At 39.0% G+C, this 21,773-nt stretch overlaps 1 protein-coding gene across 4 annotated transcripts in view; it reads left to right on the top strand.

The window, feature by feature from the left end:
- Nucleotides 1-21,773, top strand: part of reep1 (receptor accessory protein 1) — a 53,759-nt gene that overhangs the window by 21,354 nt on the left and 10,632 nt on the right. For 2 of the 4 annotated variants that reach the window (XM_088917234.1, XM_088917242.1), the window contains exons 5-8: nt 9,413-9,526; nt 12,634-12,684; nt 18,224-18,389; nt 20,315-20,350. In XM_088917234.1, the coding sequence (XP_088773360.1) occupies nt 9,413-9,526; nt 12,634-12,684; nt 18,224-18,389; nt 20,315-20,350 (367 nt within the window). The remainder of the gene's footprint in view (nt 1-9,412; nt 9,527-12,633; nt 12,685-18,223; nt 18,390-20,314; nt 20,351-21,773) is intronic. The other 2 variants (XM_088917251.1, XM_088917258.1) reach the window with 2 other exon arrangements.

Raw genomic sequence — 21,773 nt, forward strand, 5'->3', positions numbered from 1 at the left:
CTGCCTGCCTTTGAAATTTTAATTCACATTATTAATTCATTCACGTGATGCAGGTCACAAGCAGTGTAATTGTTAATCATGGGGAAAAAGATCCAATGTTATTTCAGCTCTTCTTTTTTTGTTTGTGTTGTTCTGAATTCAACGGATTAAATGAAAATTCTTAAGGAGTAAGGAAAATGGCAGATGAAAGGAATCAGGAGGAAATAAGTGCCGGAGATGTAATTAATTCGTAATATTGAACCCATTACAGAGCAGTTAACGATCTAGTGCAGCATGGCACTTTCCTTCTCATTGAGGGATTGAGGTAAAGCAGAAAGGGAAGACGGGCTATCACTCCTCAGGCCAGTGATATCCTGCGGCCTTCTTTTCAGCTGCTGTCTTAAAGCTCTTATTGAGCTAATGGAAGAATGGCAACCCCTCTGAGCTGGCCTGGAAGAAGGTGTCAGCAAACTGTAAATAATAATAGAGTCGCTTTACACTATTCCTCAGGTCTGGAAGAGATGTTTGTAGGCTGTGGCCCTCCTGTGCTCAGCTTGTGTCTGATTTAAAAACAAAGTAAAGATCTACGTGTCAGGACTTAGCTCCCGAGAAAAGCCAGACTGGCTGTGTACTTGTCACGATTGTAGTCCCTCCCCCTTAAGGGCGCTCCGGCTCTTTCACTTCTGACCTGATTTTGTGCACTTGCCCCTTCTAGCCTCCTTGTTCTTGTTCTTGTTCTAGCCTCCTTCCAGTCCCCCTTAAAAGCCAGGTGCTGACGTTAATCCAGGCTCTGCTCTGGTTTCCACACCAGGCGAAACCAGCCTGGTCCCGTTAAGGTTTTATTTTCTGTTTCTGTTCCTGTTCCCCTCCGGTTCCAATCCGGTTCCCGTTTTTAAATCTTGTTTGTCTTGGATGGACTGCCCGGTTTTGGACTTTTTCCAGCATTTGGATTCCCCCTTGGACTTTCTCCTGGATTGTTTGCCTCAGCCACACCTCCCCCGAACACCAGCGCACTAAGGACACGCCCCCTGTTTTGATCCCTGTATCCTGCATGACTTTTTTCCCCGTGTTTCTTCACTTTTCCCTGGATCGTGTCGTCCGCATAGGGTCCGAAAATAACTTGTCCGTTACAGTACTGTATTTCATTTAACTTTTTTATAAGAACTTAAGATAATTGACAGATGGGAGGAGGCCACTTGACTCATCTAGACTGTTTAGAACTTCATAGCATTGTTCATGGAATATCCATTCACAGTCTTTGTTTAAGGCAAAAAAAATGTTCATTTTCTTCAGTGCATCAGTGTAGAACATTCCTTTGAGCTCTGAGTAAAATAATTTCAAACTTGAGGTTCTTCCAGCTCCTGGTTATCAGAGTCATGAATGAATAATGGAAAACTGTAAACACTGTGCTATACCTTGGAATCTTACTCATACAGATGCAGCCATTCAAAGTGCGCGTTACAGACACGTACCGCAGGTGACGTCGCTCAGTATGACGCAAGATGACGCGGGGCACCGCAGTACGTGATTGGTTGACCGACAGGGGCACTCGTGGTCCGTTGGTCTGTCGTAGAAAGACAGTAAACGTCTTTGCTGTGCCCGTTGTAGGTATTGAATTTTACCACTGAAGGGAAATCTTAGTAGCTGAGCATAAAAAGAATAGGAGCATACTGTAACGCGTGTGAAGGTCATAAACGATATTAATTTTGGAACATAAACATACAGTGTATAGCTGGTCTTGGTACTTTAAAGAAAAAAATACACACCAGTATTCCATTTCTCCCTAAACATTTTAAGCTTCGAAGTCTTTAACTAACGCGATACCGGAGTCAACAAGCATACTTTTAGAATTTGATTAAAAGGGAATATAATATGGAATCGCGTATCTAAAGAATTTAATAATGGTATTCGTGTGCTGCGACAGGGCTGTGTAGGGCTGTTTCGCCTGCCTGTTCATGTGAGCTGTCTTGTAGACGTGACTACCAGCTGACAGGTTGTGTTTTCGAATCCAGCTGGTGCTGGTCTTTTCTTTTAAGAAACATTTCTTCGAAAAAATAGAATAGCGATATTATGGACAATCAATTGACTTTTATATTTCAAAATATCGCAACATGATCGATATTTGCGATATTTTGAACATATCTTCCCTTCTGACAGCGGTGCCTGCTTCTATTGTGTGTGTGTGTGCAACAGAGTAAATTTTTAATAGCGTTTTAAGCGAATAGGTAATTAGATTGCTCGTAAACCTAATCGCTTTTTCTACATAAACACAGCATGATTACTCTCTGAAAATGCTTTTCCTTTATTTTTAAAGTAGGCTCAGATTTCAACTATAGATCGTATTATTATAAACTTTCTTGGAAAAATGTATTTTATGTAAACCATGTTTGCTATTAATTCATTTAGGGCTAAAATACGTTCATTGTCTTCCAATCGAGTCGAGTTGACATTGGAAGCCTGCCACACCCGGACTGTTAAACCAACGCATTAGCACGTCAAAGCCCATTGAGGGTATTGAGCCAGTATTGGCTTTAGTATTCCCCCCCTCTCCCCTCAATTCAATTCAATTCAAGGTGTTTTATTTGCATGACAGATGGGTACAAGCAGTGTTGGGTATGTATATTGTAACGCTTACGGCAGACAGGCACTGTGTAACAGCCGGCGCACCAGAGCAGCGCACCGAGGGAGCGTCTGCATTTATAACTTGGTTTTTAAAATTAGTCAAGCAATATGAAGCATCTTCTTTTACTTTTGAGTCCCTTAAATACATTGAACACAGCTTTCTCACCACTTAAGATTGCTCTTGATACCATCCTTACACAAAGCAGAAGGGAGATTTTAGTGCCTGAGCATAAAAAGAATAGGAGCATACTGCAACGCGTGTGAAGTCCATAAACGATATTAATTTTGGAACTTAAACGTTCAGTATATGGCTGGTCTCGGTACTTTAAAGAAAACATACACACCAGTATTCCATTTCTCCCTAAACATTTTAAGCATCGAAGTCTTTAAGTAACGCGATACCGGAGTCAACAAGCATACTTTTAGAATTTGATTAAAAGGGAATATAATATGGAATCGCGTATCTCAAGAAATTAATATGCAATAACTGAGTCAAGGGACTCAGAGGATCCAAGGCTAGACTGAGTATAATAGGCTTCGGGCTTCTATTGTGACATCTACTGTAAATTACAGAAATGTTAAAAGTAAACAAAATAAAGTAACTAAAATGTGGTCTAAAATCACCCCTTTAGACACCCCTTTTACTTCACTGGTGTCAGATATGAAAGGCAATAGTCTCCCGTTCTGTCTGCTGTGTGTTGCAGCAGAGGGACTCCCTGCCGCTGAAAGGGGCAGAGTAACTTGCATGCCCTCTAGTACAGTTTACACATGCACGACTTTAAAAGCTAGCAAGACAGGTTTCGATTCACATTAGCTGGCGAGCCTTGTTAAAAAAACGAATGATAATGTAACATGCCACTGTTCATGAACAAAGTTATACTGAGATTTCCTAAGATACGCGATTAAAAAATAAATAAATAAAAATTTGAATCTCCCGCGGAACACATTCCATAAGAATCAGTGGTTTTACAGTATATATCGCCTTTAAAGGTGGCTTCTCAAAACGCTTTACGGGATAAAAACAACCAGAACAGCAGCAACAACAATATTGTATTTCGTTGCACTTTGAAAACCAAGTAATAACTTAACTATACAGTACGTGCAAACGTTTCGTATGTTGCTGTCGTGAATGTCTGCGTACCCATAAGTATCTTATTTGCCTTGAGTCTGTCTACAGTATCTCTGTCCCACTACCCCCATCTCTCCCTCAATTCAATTCAAGGTGTTTTATTTGCATGACAGATGGGTACAATTCTTGTTGGGAATGTATACTTTGATATTTACACCCGGCGCGGCACCGAGGGAGCGTCTGCATTTATAACTTGGTTTTTAAAATTAGTCACGCAATATGAAGCATCTTCTTTTACTTCTGAGTCCCTTAAATACATTGAACACAGCTTTCTCACCATCCTTACACAAAGCAGAAACTGTCCGATGACTCACAGTACAAGTGGAAAGATTACAGATTTTAATCGTCTTTAATTTTGTCTTTAATTTTGCCTGTGGAGTGTATCTTATTAAGCTCTAAATTGCATTTTGAGCGCGGTTTTTTACTTTTTTTTAATTGCATTTTGGGCGCGGACAGCACATACAAGGGTTAATGAACTGCGCCAAGAAATTTAAAATAGTATTCTTTAGGTGTGAGGGTAGGAGTGGACCGCAGCAGGCATAATCAGCAAACCAGGAAAACAAAGAACAGGACAGGTGAGATGTGTATCCAGAAAGCGAGTGATCAGAAAAAGGAAATGGAAAACGCAGAAAAAGAAAACGCTTTACAGGATAAAAACAATAACAACAGTAGTGGCTGGGCAAACGATTTTTTTTATCGAAATACAAATTGAGATACTGTACTGTATAATGATGTGCATGAACAAAGGTATACTGCAATTTTCCTTAGATACGCGATTAATGCTTCGTAGGAGGAGGCGGTCTTTTCCTCTTGTCTAACAGTTTGTCCACAAACAAAACATTCCTGTTAGACAAAAGGAATTGAAAAAAACCAATTTTGTCAATGAAAACCGGTGTGTGTGTCTCTCCCTGCTGGATGTTCCTCTCACAAACTGCTGAATGAATAAAATAATTTTATTGAAAATGCGTTTGCGATTGTCTGGTATTTAATCTGGTCCCTTTTAACTGTTTTTCGATCTACTGTATTGCTTTGAGATGCCACTTTTAAAGGCGATATGTAAAATAAAGTTTTTTTTATTATTGTTATAGAGAAACATGATCAGATTTTCCCTGGTTCAGAAAAAAGATCTAAAGTGCTACACATAACTTTCTTAATTCGATGTATTTAAAGCAGTGAACTACTGTAGGTGTCACATAACATTCAGAAATACAATCACGTATTTGACAAATAAAAACGATTATAATCTAATCCTTCCACGTTTGATCCCAAAATCCCAAGAAATATAAATCTTGACGGGTAGAAAGCTATGCTGAAAGTTTATTAAGATGCTTAGAAGACAAAGATACTGTATCAATTTATGTTGCATTAGCCTGATTATGATTAAAAAACACATATAATTAAACACGCGTTTGCGATTTAAATCAGAACACGATTTAAATCAATATCGATTCCATATTATATTAGCAGAAAAGCTTAAAACTACCACTTTTTCACACGCTATTTCACATGCTAGTTAAATACTTCGATGCTTAAAATCGTTAGGGAGAAATGGAATACCGGTGTGTATTTTTCCTTTAAAGTGCCGAATCCTGGAATCTGACTGGCTGACACCCCTCTGAAGTGGTTCCATAAAATCTGGTATACGGAAAAGAAAGCGTTGATAAATACAAGTGTCTTTTAATACACTCTTTGCTGTGCTCTTGAGGCATGACTTTTTGCATGACTCCAAGGCATGACTTTTTTATGTATAAACATCAGTATTTACTGCTATTAATTACTGTACGATTTATAGTTGAAATCTGAGCCTAGATATAAAGTTAGATATAAAGTTAAAATCTTGACAAAGCAATGTAGGAAATACAGAGAAAATAAATTCTTTCTGACATCTAAAATCAGTTTCGATCAAGGTCTCTAAAACGAACAAGAAAAAGAAGATTTTCGGAGGGCAATTACGCTGTGTTTATATAGAATAAGTGATTTATGAGCAATCTAATTTCTTGTTCGTTTAAAACAGTGAAATGTCAGCTGTAAAAGATCGCACCAGAAACAGCACTCACTCTGCCTGTCATAGACGTTCAGGAAAGGCTGAATGAAGTCATGTCAAGTACAATAATTCGGAGAACAATAATACCAGTTGTAGGACAGTATATAAGGAGGATAAGGATTTTGAAGTTGACTCGAAATCTGATAGGTAACCAGTGCAAGGACTTGAAAACAGGTGTAATGCATCCCTGATAGGATTCTTGCTGTCATATTCTGAACATATTGAAGATTGCTCAGTGTGGATTTAATTTCCCCAGTGAACAGGATGTGCATTTATTAATTCTAGAAAAAAAGCCTTTCTTGATTTCTCTAGTTCTTAGTTTCTCTAGTTCCCTTTAAAATAAACTATTATTCCACAATGCAGAGTATTACATGGCCAGTATTTACACATGATATTTGTGATTTAAAGAAATTAACACAAGCAGCTTTTGGAGATTTAAGTGTTGGCTGAGTTATTGCAGGATAAAAGACTAGAGATGTTGGCAAGAAGAAGATAGTTTGGGGAAAGCTGAGGAATACACTTATAACAAGAACACTTCCTAATGGGGTTAGGCATACTTTTGATGAAGATGATGAAGTTAACAGACTATATGTTTACATAGATACTGAAATAAGGATTGTATTTTAGATTATGTGTAGTTGCTGGCATTGAACTGTGTGTTGGATGCACATGAATTGAAGGAATGGGCAAACATAGCTGATGCGGATCCACAGAGCCAGCATATTAAGATGTTTATAATTAGAGGCAATTTGTTTAAATAACTAGGTATGGATACTGATGTGCAAGAGAGGTGGAAAGGCTGTTTCCTTAAGCCAGCAGTAAAAAATATTTTATTCTCAGTGAGATGCTGCCATTTCATAGTGGGTTTCTAACACTGTGTATAGTTCCATCCACACAGTGCCTTTACTTCCATTTCTAATCTCTTTATCCAGTACAGAGGATTTGGAGCCTATCCCAGTAAGCAACGGACACAAGGCAGAATACACCCTGGACATAGCGCCAGTCCATCACAGGACAGACAGACACAAACACACACAGACCAGGGCCAGGTTTCCCATAAACTAATTAACTTACCAGTATGTTTTGGAGTGCGAGAGGGAGTCATATCACACATATGGAGAAAAACCATGTAACCCAGAGAGAACATGTAAACCCCACACACACAGGATGGCAGGAATTGAACCTAGGACCCCAGTGCTGCAAGATAGCAATGCTAACCACTTTGCCACCATTATAAATGGATGGATATCTTAGTTATCTTTCTAGTTCACAGGTTTGCATGCATAATTTAATTTTGAAAGCCACTGAGACATCAGGTACTACTGTTGTATTTATGAAAAAGAAACAAAACAAAAAACATACTAACAACTGTGCCATCCTACGCCTTAGCTAATACATTTTATTATTCATAAACAGTTAACATTGTTAGCAAAATATTTTGAATTATATTTAACCCTATTTTTTCTTTAGTTTTGTATTTAACTTATTATATGATAGTCAGACTTAATGTATATTTGAACAATGAAAATATATTTTTACAAGATTTTACATTAAGCACTTAAAATTAATATGGTTAATAATAGTAAACTGTAACATGCTGTAACAAGATCGGTTAAACAGCGAAGAAAATGCTTTCAGAGAAAATGTTTCAGGTGTGAAGAACATAGATCTCCAATGCAATTTCAACCAAACCTGTTCCCACACACCCTGCCCCCACTACCATTAGAATATACACAAAGCACTCAAATCTTTCGAGCTAATGATCAGGTGACCCGAGAGAGAGCGAGAGAAACACCAAGGGGTATCACCAAGGGTATTAATAATACGATCTATAGTTGAAATCTGAGCCTAAATAAAAAGAAAAAGCAAGTGATTAGGTTTATGAGCAATCTAATTACTTATTCGTTTAAAACGCTATATAAAATAAAGTTTATTATTAATTTGCTGCACAGAGCGGTGAATATTGTTATGCATAAGACAAAGATAACGATCCTGATCAGTTTAGAAATCTGTGTACGCTGTAAGGTTTTTACTTCTTAAACTTTTAAAGTACACGTTTTGAATAGAAAGAAATCCTCTTCCTGTTACAGTATGTATAGCAAACTAGCACGTCTTTTTTCTCCAATCAGAGGGGTGTCAGATGGTGTCAGCCAATCACCATTCTGCGTTGGGTAGCAACGGGTGACTGTTCTCAGGCGGAAGATGTAAACAGCTTAATGTTCGTGTTAAATAATTTTTTAAAATTCAATTAAACGGGCACAATTAAGACATTAAATATACATATACATACTGTATACAGTACAGTTTGCATACGGTAATATGTTACGCGATTAAAAAATAAATAAATAAAACTGGAAGGTTCAGCACCAGCTGGATTCGAGCACACACCCTGCCCGTTGGCAGGCACGCACCTAGACCAGTCGGCTACAGTCAGCTCGCATGAGCAGGCAGGCGAAACAGCCCTACACAGCCCTGCCGCAGTACATGGATATAATCATACCGTTATTAAATTCTTGAGATACGCGATTCCATATTATATTCCCTTTTAATCAAATTCTAAAAGTATGCTTGTTGACTCCGGTATCACGTTAGTTAAAGACTTCGAAGCTTACAATGTTTAGGGAGAAATGGAATACCGGTGTGTATTTTTCCTTGTGATATTTTAAGCTCTAGTTGAATGATAGGTGTCGCATTTTAAATCATTTTCGTAGTTAGAAATTATGAAACGCCCTGTTAAAAGCAAGGAAGTTTTTATGCCCGTTGAAGTAAAACAAAATGCCTGACAAAGTATGGCTTGGACAGATTCCAAGTGCTTGTACAAATGTGCTAAAGAAATTATACTTTGAGTATACAGCTTGTCCAAAGTCATCCATTATTAATACTATTAGTAATATCTCCGGTAAAGGCTTTGATGCATAAATATTTCTGATAAAGGTAGGTTGTGTACTTTTGTCCAACTGAGCAATCTTGCTTTCATAAAATATACCAACATTTTAATGACTGAAGATTAACATGCTGTAATACACTGTTCAAAATTAAAGGCTCAAATGCTGTACATGAGAGGTTAAGCTCCCCCTGGCGGTTTTACAAGGTGACGCCGGATAGTTTCCGGCAGAGCGTCAAATGACGCGCGATTAACACGTCACACTGCGTGACACTGCGAGATGCCGCGCCACGCCCACCGGGGTATGCCGCAAAATAACGCACGCATTTTGAATGGCTGCATCTGTATAATGACTGTGACAGAATAAAGTGCTGTATACCATTGACAATAAACTAGCTAAATCAGTAATGTGGACTAAGCTAGATCAAGAAATCGCAAACTTACAAGTTTTCGTCAACGACTTCAAAGGCTCTGTCTTTAAACCTGCAGAATATTAGGCATAGTCAAATATAATAACCTTTGTTAAACTGTAAAACTGTTGTCTGTGTGGTAAATTTTCTTAGATCCTTAGTAGATAATGAATATTCTAGAGATGTTCTACAGTATATACAAGCATTACCGGGCACTGGCCACAAGCTGTGAGGATGCATTCATGTTCTGCCTTTCCCACAAAGGTCAAAGCTCTGAAAAACCGAAAAATAAAGTATAATCAGTGGACCTAATGCCTCTGCATTTTAATTGTGTCTTCTTCCAGGAAATTGATGATTATCTCTGCCAGGCAAAGGACAAGAGCTACGATGCCCTGGTGCATTTTGGGAGGAAAGGGCTGAACGTGGCGGCCACAGCTGCGGTAACGGCTGCTGCCAAGGTAACGGCGACACTCTGACTCGTCAGCCATTCTGCCAACTCATCCTGCAGGGGAGGGAAATCGTCAATGTGCTGTGCGTTCTGGTGATAGACCAGGTTGATTCTTTCAGGGGGGGGCCTTAAAAACTGCTGTCTCATACTTTCAGCAGCGTAAATATGATTCATGCAGGAGCAATTTATTATTTAAATTATTTCGTTATTTGAGCTCAGTCTGACAGGTTAATTTTCTATGTTTATCTGTTAAAAACAGTGTAACGTTCAATAACAGCAGTTTATCACCACTCTTAAGATATGTTGAAGTAAAACAATATTGCCCTCTTGTTCACTCAATAGAATAAGACTTGTGCTTTTAAAATGTGACAGTTGGCTCCTGGAAATCAGAATCATGTTTCCCTCTAGAGTCAATTTCAAGTCTCCTTTACACACTTATAAATAAAATGAATTATTGTCTTTTTGAACTCTCAAAATCTCACGTTCGGAGATTTTATCAATAAGAATTCCCTGAGACATATGAATTTTTTTCCCATTTTAATTCTTCAGATCCTACTTACTAATTTAGATATTGGCAGAACAAACTTGTGTGTGCCGTGTACAATTACTGACTCTCTCATAGCTACTGCATCTTTGGGGTGCAGTCTGGAAGACAATGAAATCACTAATGGAAACAGAACCTCAGCGCCATCCCTGGATACGTTATTATTAATCACATATGTTGGAATTTAGTTTCTTATGCATTTTGTGGAAGGGTTGGCATGATATACGTATCAGAATTTCCCTTTCCCCCATGAACTGTAGGTTATCTAAGAATTCTATGTTCTGAGGGTTAAGGATAAAGTATGATTTCTCTATATGCTCCTTTTTAACAATGAATTTCTGCAGCCCCTAGTCACGTGCACAGTAAACACACGCACACTCTCAGACACCTCACTTTCAGCACTTTAAAACAGAGACACACTGCAGATACTAGATTTAGTTATAGGTTCAAGCAGCAAGGTACAGTGGCTAAAGCCCTGCTTGGGACATCTGAATTCACAGAGCTTATTTCTTATGTATAAAGCTTATAGTATGCATCCCTAGCTTATTGCATGTGCAGAGGATAAAACTAATGAAAACCTTTGAAATTCATGGAGAAATGTCCTTCAAGTCCACTGTATAAGAAGCCTCCATGTTACATTCTGAGTGTATTCATTCAAACAAGGTGTGGTTGCTCATGGGATCAAACCAGGCTGAAAGTTAAGCTGTGTACTGAACTCAGTTGTTGTTTTTTTGTGAGCTGGGGACACCTACAGCACACTGCAGGCAGCAAGTGCGTACACAAACCCTTGACTCCTCTCTTGTAGCCAGTGAGGCTGGTTGCAATGAAAAGAATCTTTATGAGCCAACTTGTATTTTATGCTGGGGAAAACCTTGGTGTGTGTGATTAATGTCCTGCTGACTCTGGTGTGTTGCTGCTATACCGCTGTACGCAGGGTTCAAATGACTGTGGAGGAGCTCCTTTGTGATTCTGGTTTTGTCTTTTTGAGGCTTTTTATGCATGTAGGTGGAGCCCCTTTGTGTTGCAAAGGGCTTTCAGACCTGAGGGAAGGCCAGTAGACTAGGGCCTATTTATTACGTTCCGACATGTCTAAAATCCAGAACAAAGACACTATTTTCCGTTACGAGTCAGTGTGTGTTTTGTTTATACTTTTGACATAGATTTGTCCATAGACGGTGGTGTGGCAGTTAGCACTACTGCTTCACAGCTTCAGGGTCCTGGTTTGGATTTCTGGCAGAGTTATGTCTGTGTGGAGTCTGCATGTTTTCCCATGTACTTCCAGAGAATTCGTACTTGGCGGTGGAAGGGGGGGTGTCCTAGCACCACCAGCACTGCCTGTGGGACTACAGAGAAACCGAGCTTGAGGGGCTGTTTGGACTCCATTAATCCGTGGCCTTTTTAGTGTTCAAAAGAAACATTGCTGAACATGTCTGAATCTGATTCAGTAAATTTTTACTTTCTAATAGTGAGCTGAGCGGTGGACAGTGTGGTGCCTGTTTTATCTTGTTAACAGCGGAGTGCGGCATTGTAATTTTATTAAAACATTTGAAGATATCTTAAGGTTACATATGTGCAGAAAAAATGGTTATATAACTTGATGTTGTCATGGTTTCCACTACCCAAGGTCTGGTCAGTGCTTTATTGGGAAATTTATATGTGAAGATCTCAAAATTTATAAACTGAGCTGCTTACAAATTGGGAAATACAGATAACTATGTTCCAATAAGGTCAAAATCATCTTGACCCAATTTGTTTTGCTGTAACATTTTACTTTTTATGTGGTTTTACATTAAACAAAAATCTCTGATGCATTTAGAGAACAAAAAAAAACAGTGAGACAACAAGTTGCATCTCAAGGAGAAATTGAAGAAAGTTATTTTAGTTATTTTATTTTAGTGAAGTTAAAAAAAGGTGTGGTAAAGATGTAAAGGGAACAGGAGAGACAGAAGTTTTTTTTTGTTTAATGAAAGCCTTACTCCTGAAACTCGACACCCTGAGCTTGACCTCGTGTTTCACAGGAAAGGAGGACCTTATTGATCAAGCAGGTTAAAGTGTCCATTACAAAATTTCCTGGCAAACAGAGTGAGACCTCGGAAAAGAAAAAAACAGCCTGTACACAGCCAGTAGGAAGGAGAGGTATTGGTTGCATTGATTTGGAAATCACACTTTTGGATTCAGACATTATTAAGTGGCAGGAGCAAAATGACATTGAAACAGCACCTATATCTTTGTAAAGGGCCAGGAACAGACAGCCTAAATTGAGCTCCATTTTTCAAGGTTTTGTTGCTGGTTATTACCAACCTGAGGTGCATTCTATCCACAAAGAAATATACAATCTAATTAGGGGACTTCGAAAAGTTAACTATTGTAACATATGTATCCATTGGCACATTGTGGTTGCTTAGAGTGGTTTTACAGTGTTTAGGGTAAATGGTTATGATCCTTTCAAAAGGCCCTGATGTGTCCAGACTTCAAATTCTCCGAACCAATTAGGGAGAAAGTGGAAGTGCCCCATTAACTAGTCTTCTGCTCCAAATGTTCTGTTACGATAACAACCATCTCTTTTCCACCAGGTTTCTGACCTGCTCAAAATAATCACATATTGGGAGTTTACTGATGGGAAGGTAACCATTAGCATGAACGACTAACTGCACACTAATGACCTTGTGGTTTTTTAACAAGACTTGTTTTGTAGACTGTCAGTCGTTGAACATGAAGCACAGAATGATTTCCCCCCATTGAAATTCAAACGTTCGTCACAGAAGGGTTATGCTGTGACAGGAAGGACTAAAAGAATGGTGTAATTTATAATGGCCGACAAGGTAACCAACAAATAATGGTCTGTTTGATATGGGATCAGATTGGTTGGTCATTGGCTGCTGCTGCTGAGCTACTGTACATTTGACACAGTGAGGGTTCATTGTAAACCAGCCTCATATTACTTCTGACCCCATGAATGAACTGTGCTCAATGAAAACAATAAATCCATTTTCATATCTGTCCTTTTTAGTGCCATTAATTTTGGAAAGGAATTTTACATGCTAACTTAAAGAAACAATTACAGTTGGATTGTAAAAAATCATATCTGTACGAATAGGACATTTTCTGTGACGTGCTACATTTATCCGTTGTATTGTGCCAAGGTTTGGCCAATCAACAAAATTATGTTGGCCTCACAAAACAAATGATCTAGCTGAAAATTACAGGAGTCATTTTCTCAGAAGTGTTTTGTAACACGCTCGTAGCATGAATCAATTTCACTTTGCACTTCCCAACTGTATATTATAAATTAGTTCAGGTGGGTAGCTGCGTCAGCATGCGTAGTCTGCAAAGGAACAAGTAATAGGTTTATTCCATGCCGAAAAGAGAAGAGAGAAAACACAACGTTACACCTGAAGAAGGCTTCACGGCCGTAATGTTGTGTTTTCTCTCTTCTTTCTTCTCTTTTCAGGATGGAATAAACCTATTACTTGTTCCTTTCCATATTATAAATGATATATTTGATATAATATAATATGATACGTTTATTATTTCCGGAGTTTGAGTACATGAACTGTATCTTTCCATGCCTCCATCTCTTTATGCTTCACATTCTGTGTTTCATGGTACAAAATTCCTTAACAAGTCTGATTTTTTTGCAAAAACATACTTTTTGCAAAAACAGTAATGGTCTAAGTATAAGAAAATGCATCACTTTAAGTTGTAAAAATTATTAAAATTCTTGTTCAGGTATATTAAAAATAATGTATTGAAACATTGTTTAATTAAATAGAACAGCAGTCACATTAGCAATTGGACCTAGTCTAACGGCCTGGACTGAAGTGAAGGAACTGTCAGGTACCTGACTTCTTAAAATTTGTGCTTGTGGGACACATAAAACTTAGCTACGGTACTCAAGAAGGGAATTGTCTGGGAATGAGAAAACAGTCCAAGCAAGATCTCTGGGGCCATATTCACCCAATTCCTGAGGTAATAAAATTGAGCCAATTCAATTAATTGTGACAAAATGCAAACTTGGAATCCCAAAACCTCAAAAAGGAAAGCATCTTAATCAGTCAGCTGTAGCACTGCCCTGTCTGCAGGGGAGGAGCTACCTCACTGTGCTGTTATCCCTGATCTTCAGACAGGGCAAGACACTGCTTGCTATGCGAGTGATAATGACACATCTACAAGCTGATTGGAAGGAAATATGTAAGGGAAATGCATAAATTATTAGCCTGCTTAGCAGACACACATATCCAGTACAACTTGGACTGTGTGGAGAAGTGGTTAGGGTTCTGGACTCATGAATAGAAGGCTGTAGGTTCAAATCCTAGGTGAGAACCTCTGTCGAATTCTTGAACAAGTCACCTGAATTGTTCCAGTAAAATGTCCAGCTGTATATGTGAGTGCAAATGTCAGTTGCTTTAGATAAAAGTGTCATCTGAATAAAGTAGGAGTAATACTAACTTACAGCATGCACAAAGTTCTCATTACGCAGAAGTACTGTACAAAGGAAACATTAGATTTATTCCTAACCTTTTTATCAAGCAGAATAAGGAGCACAGGAACTGGAAGTTGGTCAGGGGCTGGATAGTCCTGATTTACGTGATTTCCAAAGATGGACAAAGGCAGAGAATGAAGGGGATCAGGATGTGGGAGAATGAAGGCTGGGTTACAGAAGGTCTGACAGAAGAGAAGGAGTGGACGAGCGACAGGGGTTGTACAGTAGGTAGAGTAGGGACACTGTGACAGAAGGATGTCAAGGCGGATTGCTGAAGCCTGACAATGACCATTTATTCATTTTTCTGTGCTCTATTGGTCAGAGTTGAGAATTCCTTTTGAAAGTTATTTTAAAATAAAAGGAGGTTACATAAAAAATTTAAAATAAAAGGAGAGACAAAGAACCATGAAGTGCCATGAACTAGGCACATAATGTGAACATATAACAATTAAAACAAGCTGTAAGGGTATTAAAACTATACAATTTCCTACGGTAACATGATATTCAGGGGTATCCTCTGCACGTCCAGTGTTGCCACTGCACCCCCATGTTCTCTCAGACCACACTGTCCTGCATTGTCTGTCTAAATTCGGCTCTATCTGTTTGCGAGATAGAATCTCTAGAATTCAGCCTTGAATAAAGCAAAGGTGATCATTTTAGCGTGTTTTTAGTGGCAGAGATTACCATTAACTTCCCATGATTTTGAGGAAAGCTGCTATTCCTTGCTAGACACTTGTGGTTATTTGATTTAACTTCATAGCTATTGCATTATTCTACCACATGGAACAGGATAACTATTGAGACTACCAGGCTCAAACACATCCTTTATCTAACATCATAAGATACTCAGGAAGTTACAACTGGTCTTATCCAGGAAAGGATACAAGAAATATACCTCTCTCAATATAGGCTCAGTAAGTTATAGAGATGATATAATTGATACGATATACAGTAGCGATGATATATGTCATATGACAAAATTTACAGGTAATCAAAAGATCTAGACAGTATTGCTCTACTGTTATTGAGAAGGTAAAGCAAGAAAAAGCTTCTAAACCCTGAGTCAGGGGCCTTTAATTTCTGTTAATCAGCCTATTTCTGACAACCTGAAGCCGAACGTTAAGCTCATGGGAAGGCAGAGGACAGGAATACCACAATACTGTTTTCTCCAGCAGAAAGCAGAAAGTAAATAGTTGTGCACATGAAGACTGAGATCTCAGGATGCCATTATAATATACCAGTTTGTAACACATGGGTGCTTCTGAAAGATGAAGATAAAGAAACACTCAATATCCGTGTAAATCGCTTTGTTTTTTAAGCAATCATCCCATAAAGTCAACTGTTAGGAGGATGAAGTTGATACCTATATAGTTTGTGTTCAGGCAAAAATATTCTCTGTTTCTGGAAATTCACCAGTCTTGTGTAATATAACTTTTCTTCTTAAGTATTGTTTGCAGAAGCTTGTTTTGTGTGGTAAAATACTTTGTGGATGCATGGAAAATGTGGAATTGGGACCGGTTAGGAATTTGAGAAAGTTTTTCTATTCAGTTTGAGAATGCCCTAGCTGGCTACTATGTGAAACTCTCATGTTTCACAGTTGGTGTGAATTGGTGTTTTGTTGTGGAATGTGCCCTGTTTTATGGATGCCACCTAACACTTGTTGTTATGCTGAACACAAAGACTGATACCCATGCCTTGAAAAGCACCGTAAAAGAAACAAATATACGTGCACCATATTAGCAAAGGGAAGAAACAAAGAACCATAGCAACGATCATTCAAACTGAAAACAGCCTCTAAATGTGCACAGGGAGAAGAGGGACTGTTTCAAGATGATCATAACAGCTGAGTCACTGCGTCCTTTCAGATTTATTGTACAGCATGAGCTTTTCACCACACATACTGTACATCATCGTACTGCAGGTCATAGTGCTTTGCAATGTGCTGTGTAACAATACACTAATGTAGTCAAGTGTACTGTCCAGTTTACAAAAAGGTGCTGCGTGAAGCTCAGAGACCATAGATAGGACTACGATACTTTTGAATCACATTCATTAATTAATCCAAATTTGAATCCAATTACCAAGCCACATTGGAAGGTGAGATCTTTTAAATCTATGTTTTGAAATGTGGCTTCATGTAAAGGAAAGGGCCAGAACGCTTTTCACATTTTCAGACATTGTTCTTTTTCAATTGTAAAAACCCACAAAAGCAGCTCTTTCTCTCGGTCTAGGTTTTTGTTTATCATTTACGGTTCTCAGACAGCTAAGGCTTCCAATGCGCAGTGGAGGAGAAGTGTAGAAGATGGGATGCATGATTCGACAGTCTCAGAAAAGAAAGACTACACAATTTAAACCGTGTTTGTCAGTGAAGTGTCCTTTGAGTAAAGCCTTATTTGCATTAGATGTTGCTTCAGCAGACCTGAATCTGATATGAAGAGGTGGGATAACTCCTATCGACGGGCACTGTTTTGTCCACTGATGCAGATGATTTCTCTTTTAGATCATATCCAGCACCACCTACTGTATGAAGGAGCCTGTATCATTGTTCATTTAATGAAAGACATGATGATTGTGATACACAACAGGATGTTAAACTACTAAATACTACTATGAAGTGAAACAATAGGATATTACATTTAACTTTGGAAACCGATGTTGAATGAGGTTAAAAGGTATTGAACGGTCAATAAAGTTTCTCATGCAAAGTATCTGAAAAAAGGTTTCTTTGTAAGTCCATAAAGTACATTGTCCAACCAGCAACAAAAGAAAACACAGTGTAGCATTTTTCAGTGAATAAAGCTGACAGTGTATCTATTCAAAAAGATTCAGTCCTCCTACAGTTGCGTACAAAGTCATAGGCAGTCTCTGTAGCGCTCACTCTGCAAGCTGATACGTAATGTGTAATGTTTTGTCATGTAAAGTTACAGTGAGTCAAAAAAAGCCTCATGTCTTTCATAAGTTGTCCACAACTTCTGCAGCTTCCTTTCAATCAACTGCCAGCTAAGACACTGTAGCCACTGCAGAGCATGGTGGGTGTCTTATGAATCCTTTCTGAGTTGTGTTGAAAAAGCATGATTCTTTTAAAATCTAAAGTACAGAAGCCTCGTGTGTTATAGAACAGGTTTGTAATGCAAGTTCCCTAAGGAGAAAGGTACTGACGGACTGTGCCGTGATACCCTTGACAGCACTGAGTTGCACGCCATAAGAATGAGCCTTTCTGCTGGACAGTAAGTGTGGTTGCGTTGCAAGCAGTTACTCTTACAGCATATGTTGGTAAAAAAAAAGGAGGGGACAACGTTAATTCTGAAGGTTTTCTGGCGTGGGTGTGTAGCTGCCATTATAATTCCAAGGTGCACAGGCTCAGGAAAATATATTTCAGATTTGCGTTGCAGAATTTCAGAATATTGATGAGCTTTTCTGAGTAAATACAAACTAGGTAAAGTGCAAATGATTAGATTTGTTTAGATACTGATCTACACCAGCTGCCTAAAGCGAGATTTCGAGTTCAGGCGACTAGCCTTTTTCACTAGCCTGTACAAGGTTGTTCATCACAGGACAGTTCGTTTAGAAGTAACGTGAAGGTAGTCGTCTGTGAAAGGCATCGCAAAGATGGGCTATTTGTGGCCAGAAGCGAATGACCTGAGGGGTTGTTAACGATGAATTGTTGTTCCTGATGCCAGGGGCAGGGGGCGCTCTCTGAGAGACTGCGGAGCTTCAGCATGCAGGACCTGTCCAGCATCCAGAGAGAAGGGCCTGTTTCCGGCCCCATGCCCTCTCGGTCCTCGAGCACAAACCCCAGGGCCAGGACCACCACACGCAGCAACTCCGAATCAGCCTCCAGCAAGGGTGAGTTCCCACGGCACGTACTGTACGGCTGGCACAGACAGGGGGCCTCACTGTCAGAGGGGCTGCAGCTACTCTTCATCTCAAGTCTATATCATAAGCAATCATAAGCAATCATAAGCAAACACAGCTACCTCCAAGAGTGGTTCTAGAGAAAGTAAGAAATTTACCGGGCCTGACATAAAAACACACAGAATAAATATTGCAGAATACATAAATAAGGTTGTTTCTATAGGAATACTGAAATATTTTGTTAAAGCCTGCTTGGTTAAGTCAATCCCTCCTCTCTTTTTGCTTTTTCGTCTCACTTTCTCTCTTCTCCTTTTGGATGTTGTTTTCTAGTGTAAACCTTTTGAAAACTGGTGTTAATCAGCGTTCCCTTTGAAAAGAGAAAAAAAGATAAAATGTGTGCTCACCAGTCTTAATAGTATTCTGATTATATAAATTGCTTAAGTGCAATAGAGTATTATAAAAAAGGCAGACCTTTAGGTTTTAATTTGACAAAACAAAGAATTTTGCTCATTATTTCACAAACCAGTTGAAAGTAAAGGAGATTGGGAAAACAAATTGTTATTTATAGTAGTTATTTTTTACATGAAGCCTGCTTAGCAACAAAGTATTGTCTTTTGGTATCTAGTATTTGTCTTTGGTAAATTATTTCTAAGAGCTGAGCTGTTTAATGTGCAGTTAATATAGGGTTTTAAAAATAATCCATTCTCTTCACAATGCAGTGCCTTTAAATTCTTTATCTGTAGGAAACTCACAGCTCGCAGGCAGTGGAAAAACATTTGCGACTGCAGTTCCAGTTTGACATCTCGGTATTCTCCAGACATAAGTGACTGTTAATCATCTCGTCCATAAAAGGCATTGGAGTTATGGGTGGATGTTGCAATGTTGTAAAACAAAAAGCCCATTGCTTAGAGTTTATCTGCCATCTGTATTTATGTCTAGTGTTTTCAGAAGTATTTTTATATTTACAAATCAAAGTGAAGTGTTCTTGGCTGCCAGACTCATGGTGTTATTTGTTAAGTTGTGACCCTCATGTTTTACAAGGGGTATGATGAATTATAATATTCAACGGAGGATAGACTCTTAACAGTGGTTATGAGAGGTGTAATAAGCACATATATGGTAGAAACTCTAGGGCTTAGTTTGTCTGTATAAAATATCTCCAGTGTTTTATTTTGTATGATGCAAGAAAGGATTTTCATAAATCTTAAAACTAAAATTCTGTACCATGCAACTTAAGTCAATAGATATGCATTTAGATTCATTAATCTAATCTGCATTAATTCACAATGCAAATAGTAGTATACGGTATATTCCATTATATTATTTAATTTATTATTATTTCATTGTGCATCTACATCTCATGGGCTACTATGTATTTAATACTATAGCATCTATGCCAACTTGAGTTACTGTACAGGCTGCTTAGGCTTTTTTATGATATTATTGAATGTCTATTAAGCTTTTATTTGTGACAAAATCCAAGATTAAAAAAAATCTATGGATTTTGAGTATCAGTGAGAGTGTAATCTTTAATTCCATAACTGTAAGAAGACTAACATTGTTAGGTACAGCAGTCATTTTAGTATCTCTCTTCTTGGTCTGTTCTGGGAATTCAGTTTACTAAAGTGTGTGTCTGATTAACATAAAAATACTGACACACAGAATTTTCATACGTGAAAGGCACCTTTATCAAGCAACGCATTAGTGTGTAATAGTTCAAATGTATTGTTATCAGTTGTTGATGGTGTTTTATCAGGGCCTTGGATTTAAGATAGCTAGGAACAAGGCTGCTCTATGAGTCAGTAGATCCTGAACTGAATTGACCGTTTTAAACACTGAGCCGAGGCTGAACAGAAACAGAGCCGTTTGTGTCAGCAAGTCAGGGTGACAGTTTCCTTCTAACTCCCTTCTTCCAGCTTGTGTTCACTGTGCGCACTGCAGCACCGTGTCCGGTGAGTGAACCACACAGCGGAGCTGGCTGAATGCTGCATGGAGACTGAGCAGGGGGTGAAACCTGAGTGGAACGGGCAGTGTGGGCAGGAGGCCCGGTGCTGGTGTGACAGGCCTGCCTCTCCTCAGGGGGCTCGTGAGGCCCGAGCACATGGACAAACCAGAATGGAAAGGAGAAAACTCAGCAATGAGCATTTATTTTAATAAAGGTTTTTGATAGGCACAGGAAAAGGTTTATTCCATGCTGAAAAGACACAATGTTTCGGCTGTGGAGCCTTCATCAGGTGTCTCTTCTCTTTTCAGCATGGAATAAACCTTTACTGTTCCTTTGCAGCCTATGCATGCTGGCGCAGCTCCCTACTTGAAGTTTTTTTATATACATACAAAAGGTACACCTGTTCAAATAATCCGACCAGCTCACACCGTGAATCCCTTTAAATACCAAACTCTTCTAGATTAAAACCGTGCGAGGATGTGACTTTCAGCCATCCTCCAGTTCTCTCATTATTTAACTAATTCACCATTGACACACAGTAGAGGCCTAAACTACGACTCGTGGCAGGTCAGCTGTAACTACTAACCTAATTACGTCTGGCGTGCCACAGGTGGTTTATATATACTATGGGAAAGGGGGGCGAAAAGATGAATCTGGAGGATGTTGTGCATTATTGAAAAACAGGACCACACCAAGCTTGTCTACAGGATTACTTTCACAAATTGTTTCACTGATTGTCACTGTATTAGTTCCAGTTGTCTGACTTGGTATGCGAACAAAGCATTTGTACACTGCATCATCTGTCAGGTTTCACCCAGCTGGCTGGTACAGTTTTCATGATGAGTGTTTTCTTTGGAGGGTCAAACCGTCCTATAACACAGAACTTTACTGCCTGCATGGATCCAGACCGCCTGCACTGGTGTGAATTAGAGAACTGATTTCTCTTTGGCCCATCAGCCCTCTACAGAATCATGTTGGCTTTGATTGGCTCCTGACCTCCTTTAGAGCAGGAGACCACCTGCAGGGTGACTGGGCTTTCCCTGTGTAAGGAGAGGGGAAGGGTGACATCATTTCAGCATGAGTGACTGGAGATGTTTCTGGTCAAGTTTCCTCCAGGAGAGGACGGATGTAGCCGGGTTAAGGAGATAGCTCTGGATTGTCAGCAAGAGTCTAAAATTCCAGATGCATGCAGTTGACGTTTCCTTGAAAATATTTCCTGAGATGCGCAACTGCTTGGATTGGAAACATTCAAAATACAGAGATCCTTCGATAAAAGCAAACTGGGGAAATGGCAATTGTCAGGATCTTCTCTCAGTCGAATCCCAAAACTGGCACTGACACATTTTTAGGTCTTCTAATCCTAGTTTTGTAAGATACAGTAGATTCTGTTGTACTTGCTGTGTCATACCAGTGCTGTCCTGTTTCACAAG

This window comes from Atractosteus spatula, chromosome 1, assembly GCF_055471065.1.
Source record: "Atractosteus spatula isolate fAtrSpa1 chromosome 1, fAtrSpa1.hap1, whole genome shotgun sequence".
Classification (NCBI taxonomy): Eukaryota; Metazoa; Chordata; class Actinopteri; order Semionotiformes; family Lepisosteidae; genus Atractosteus; species Atractosteus spatula.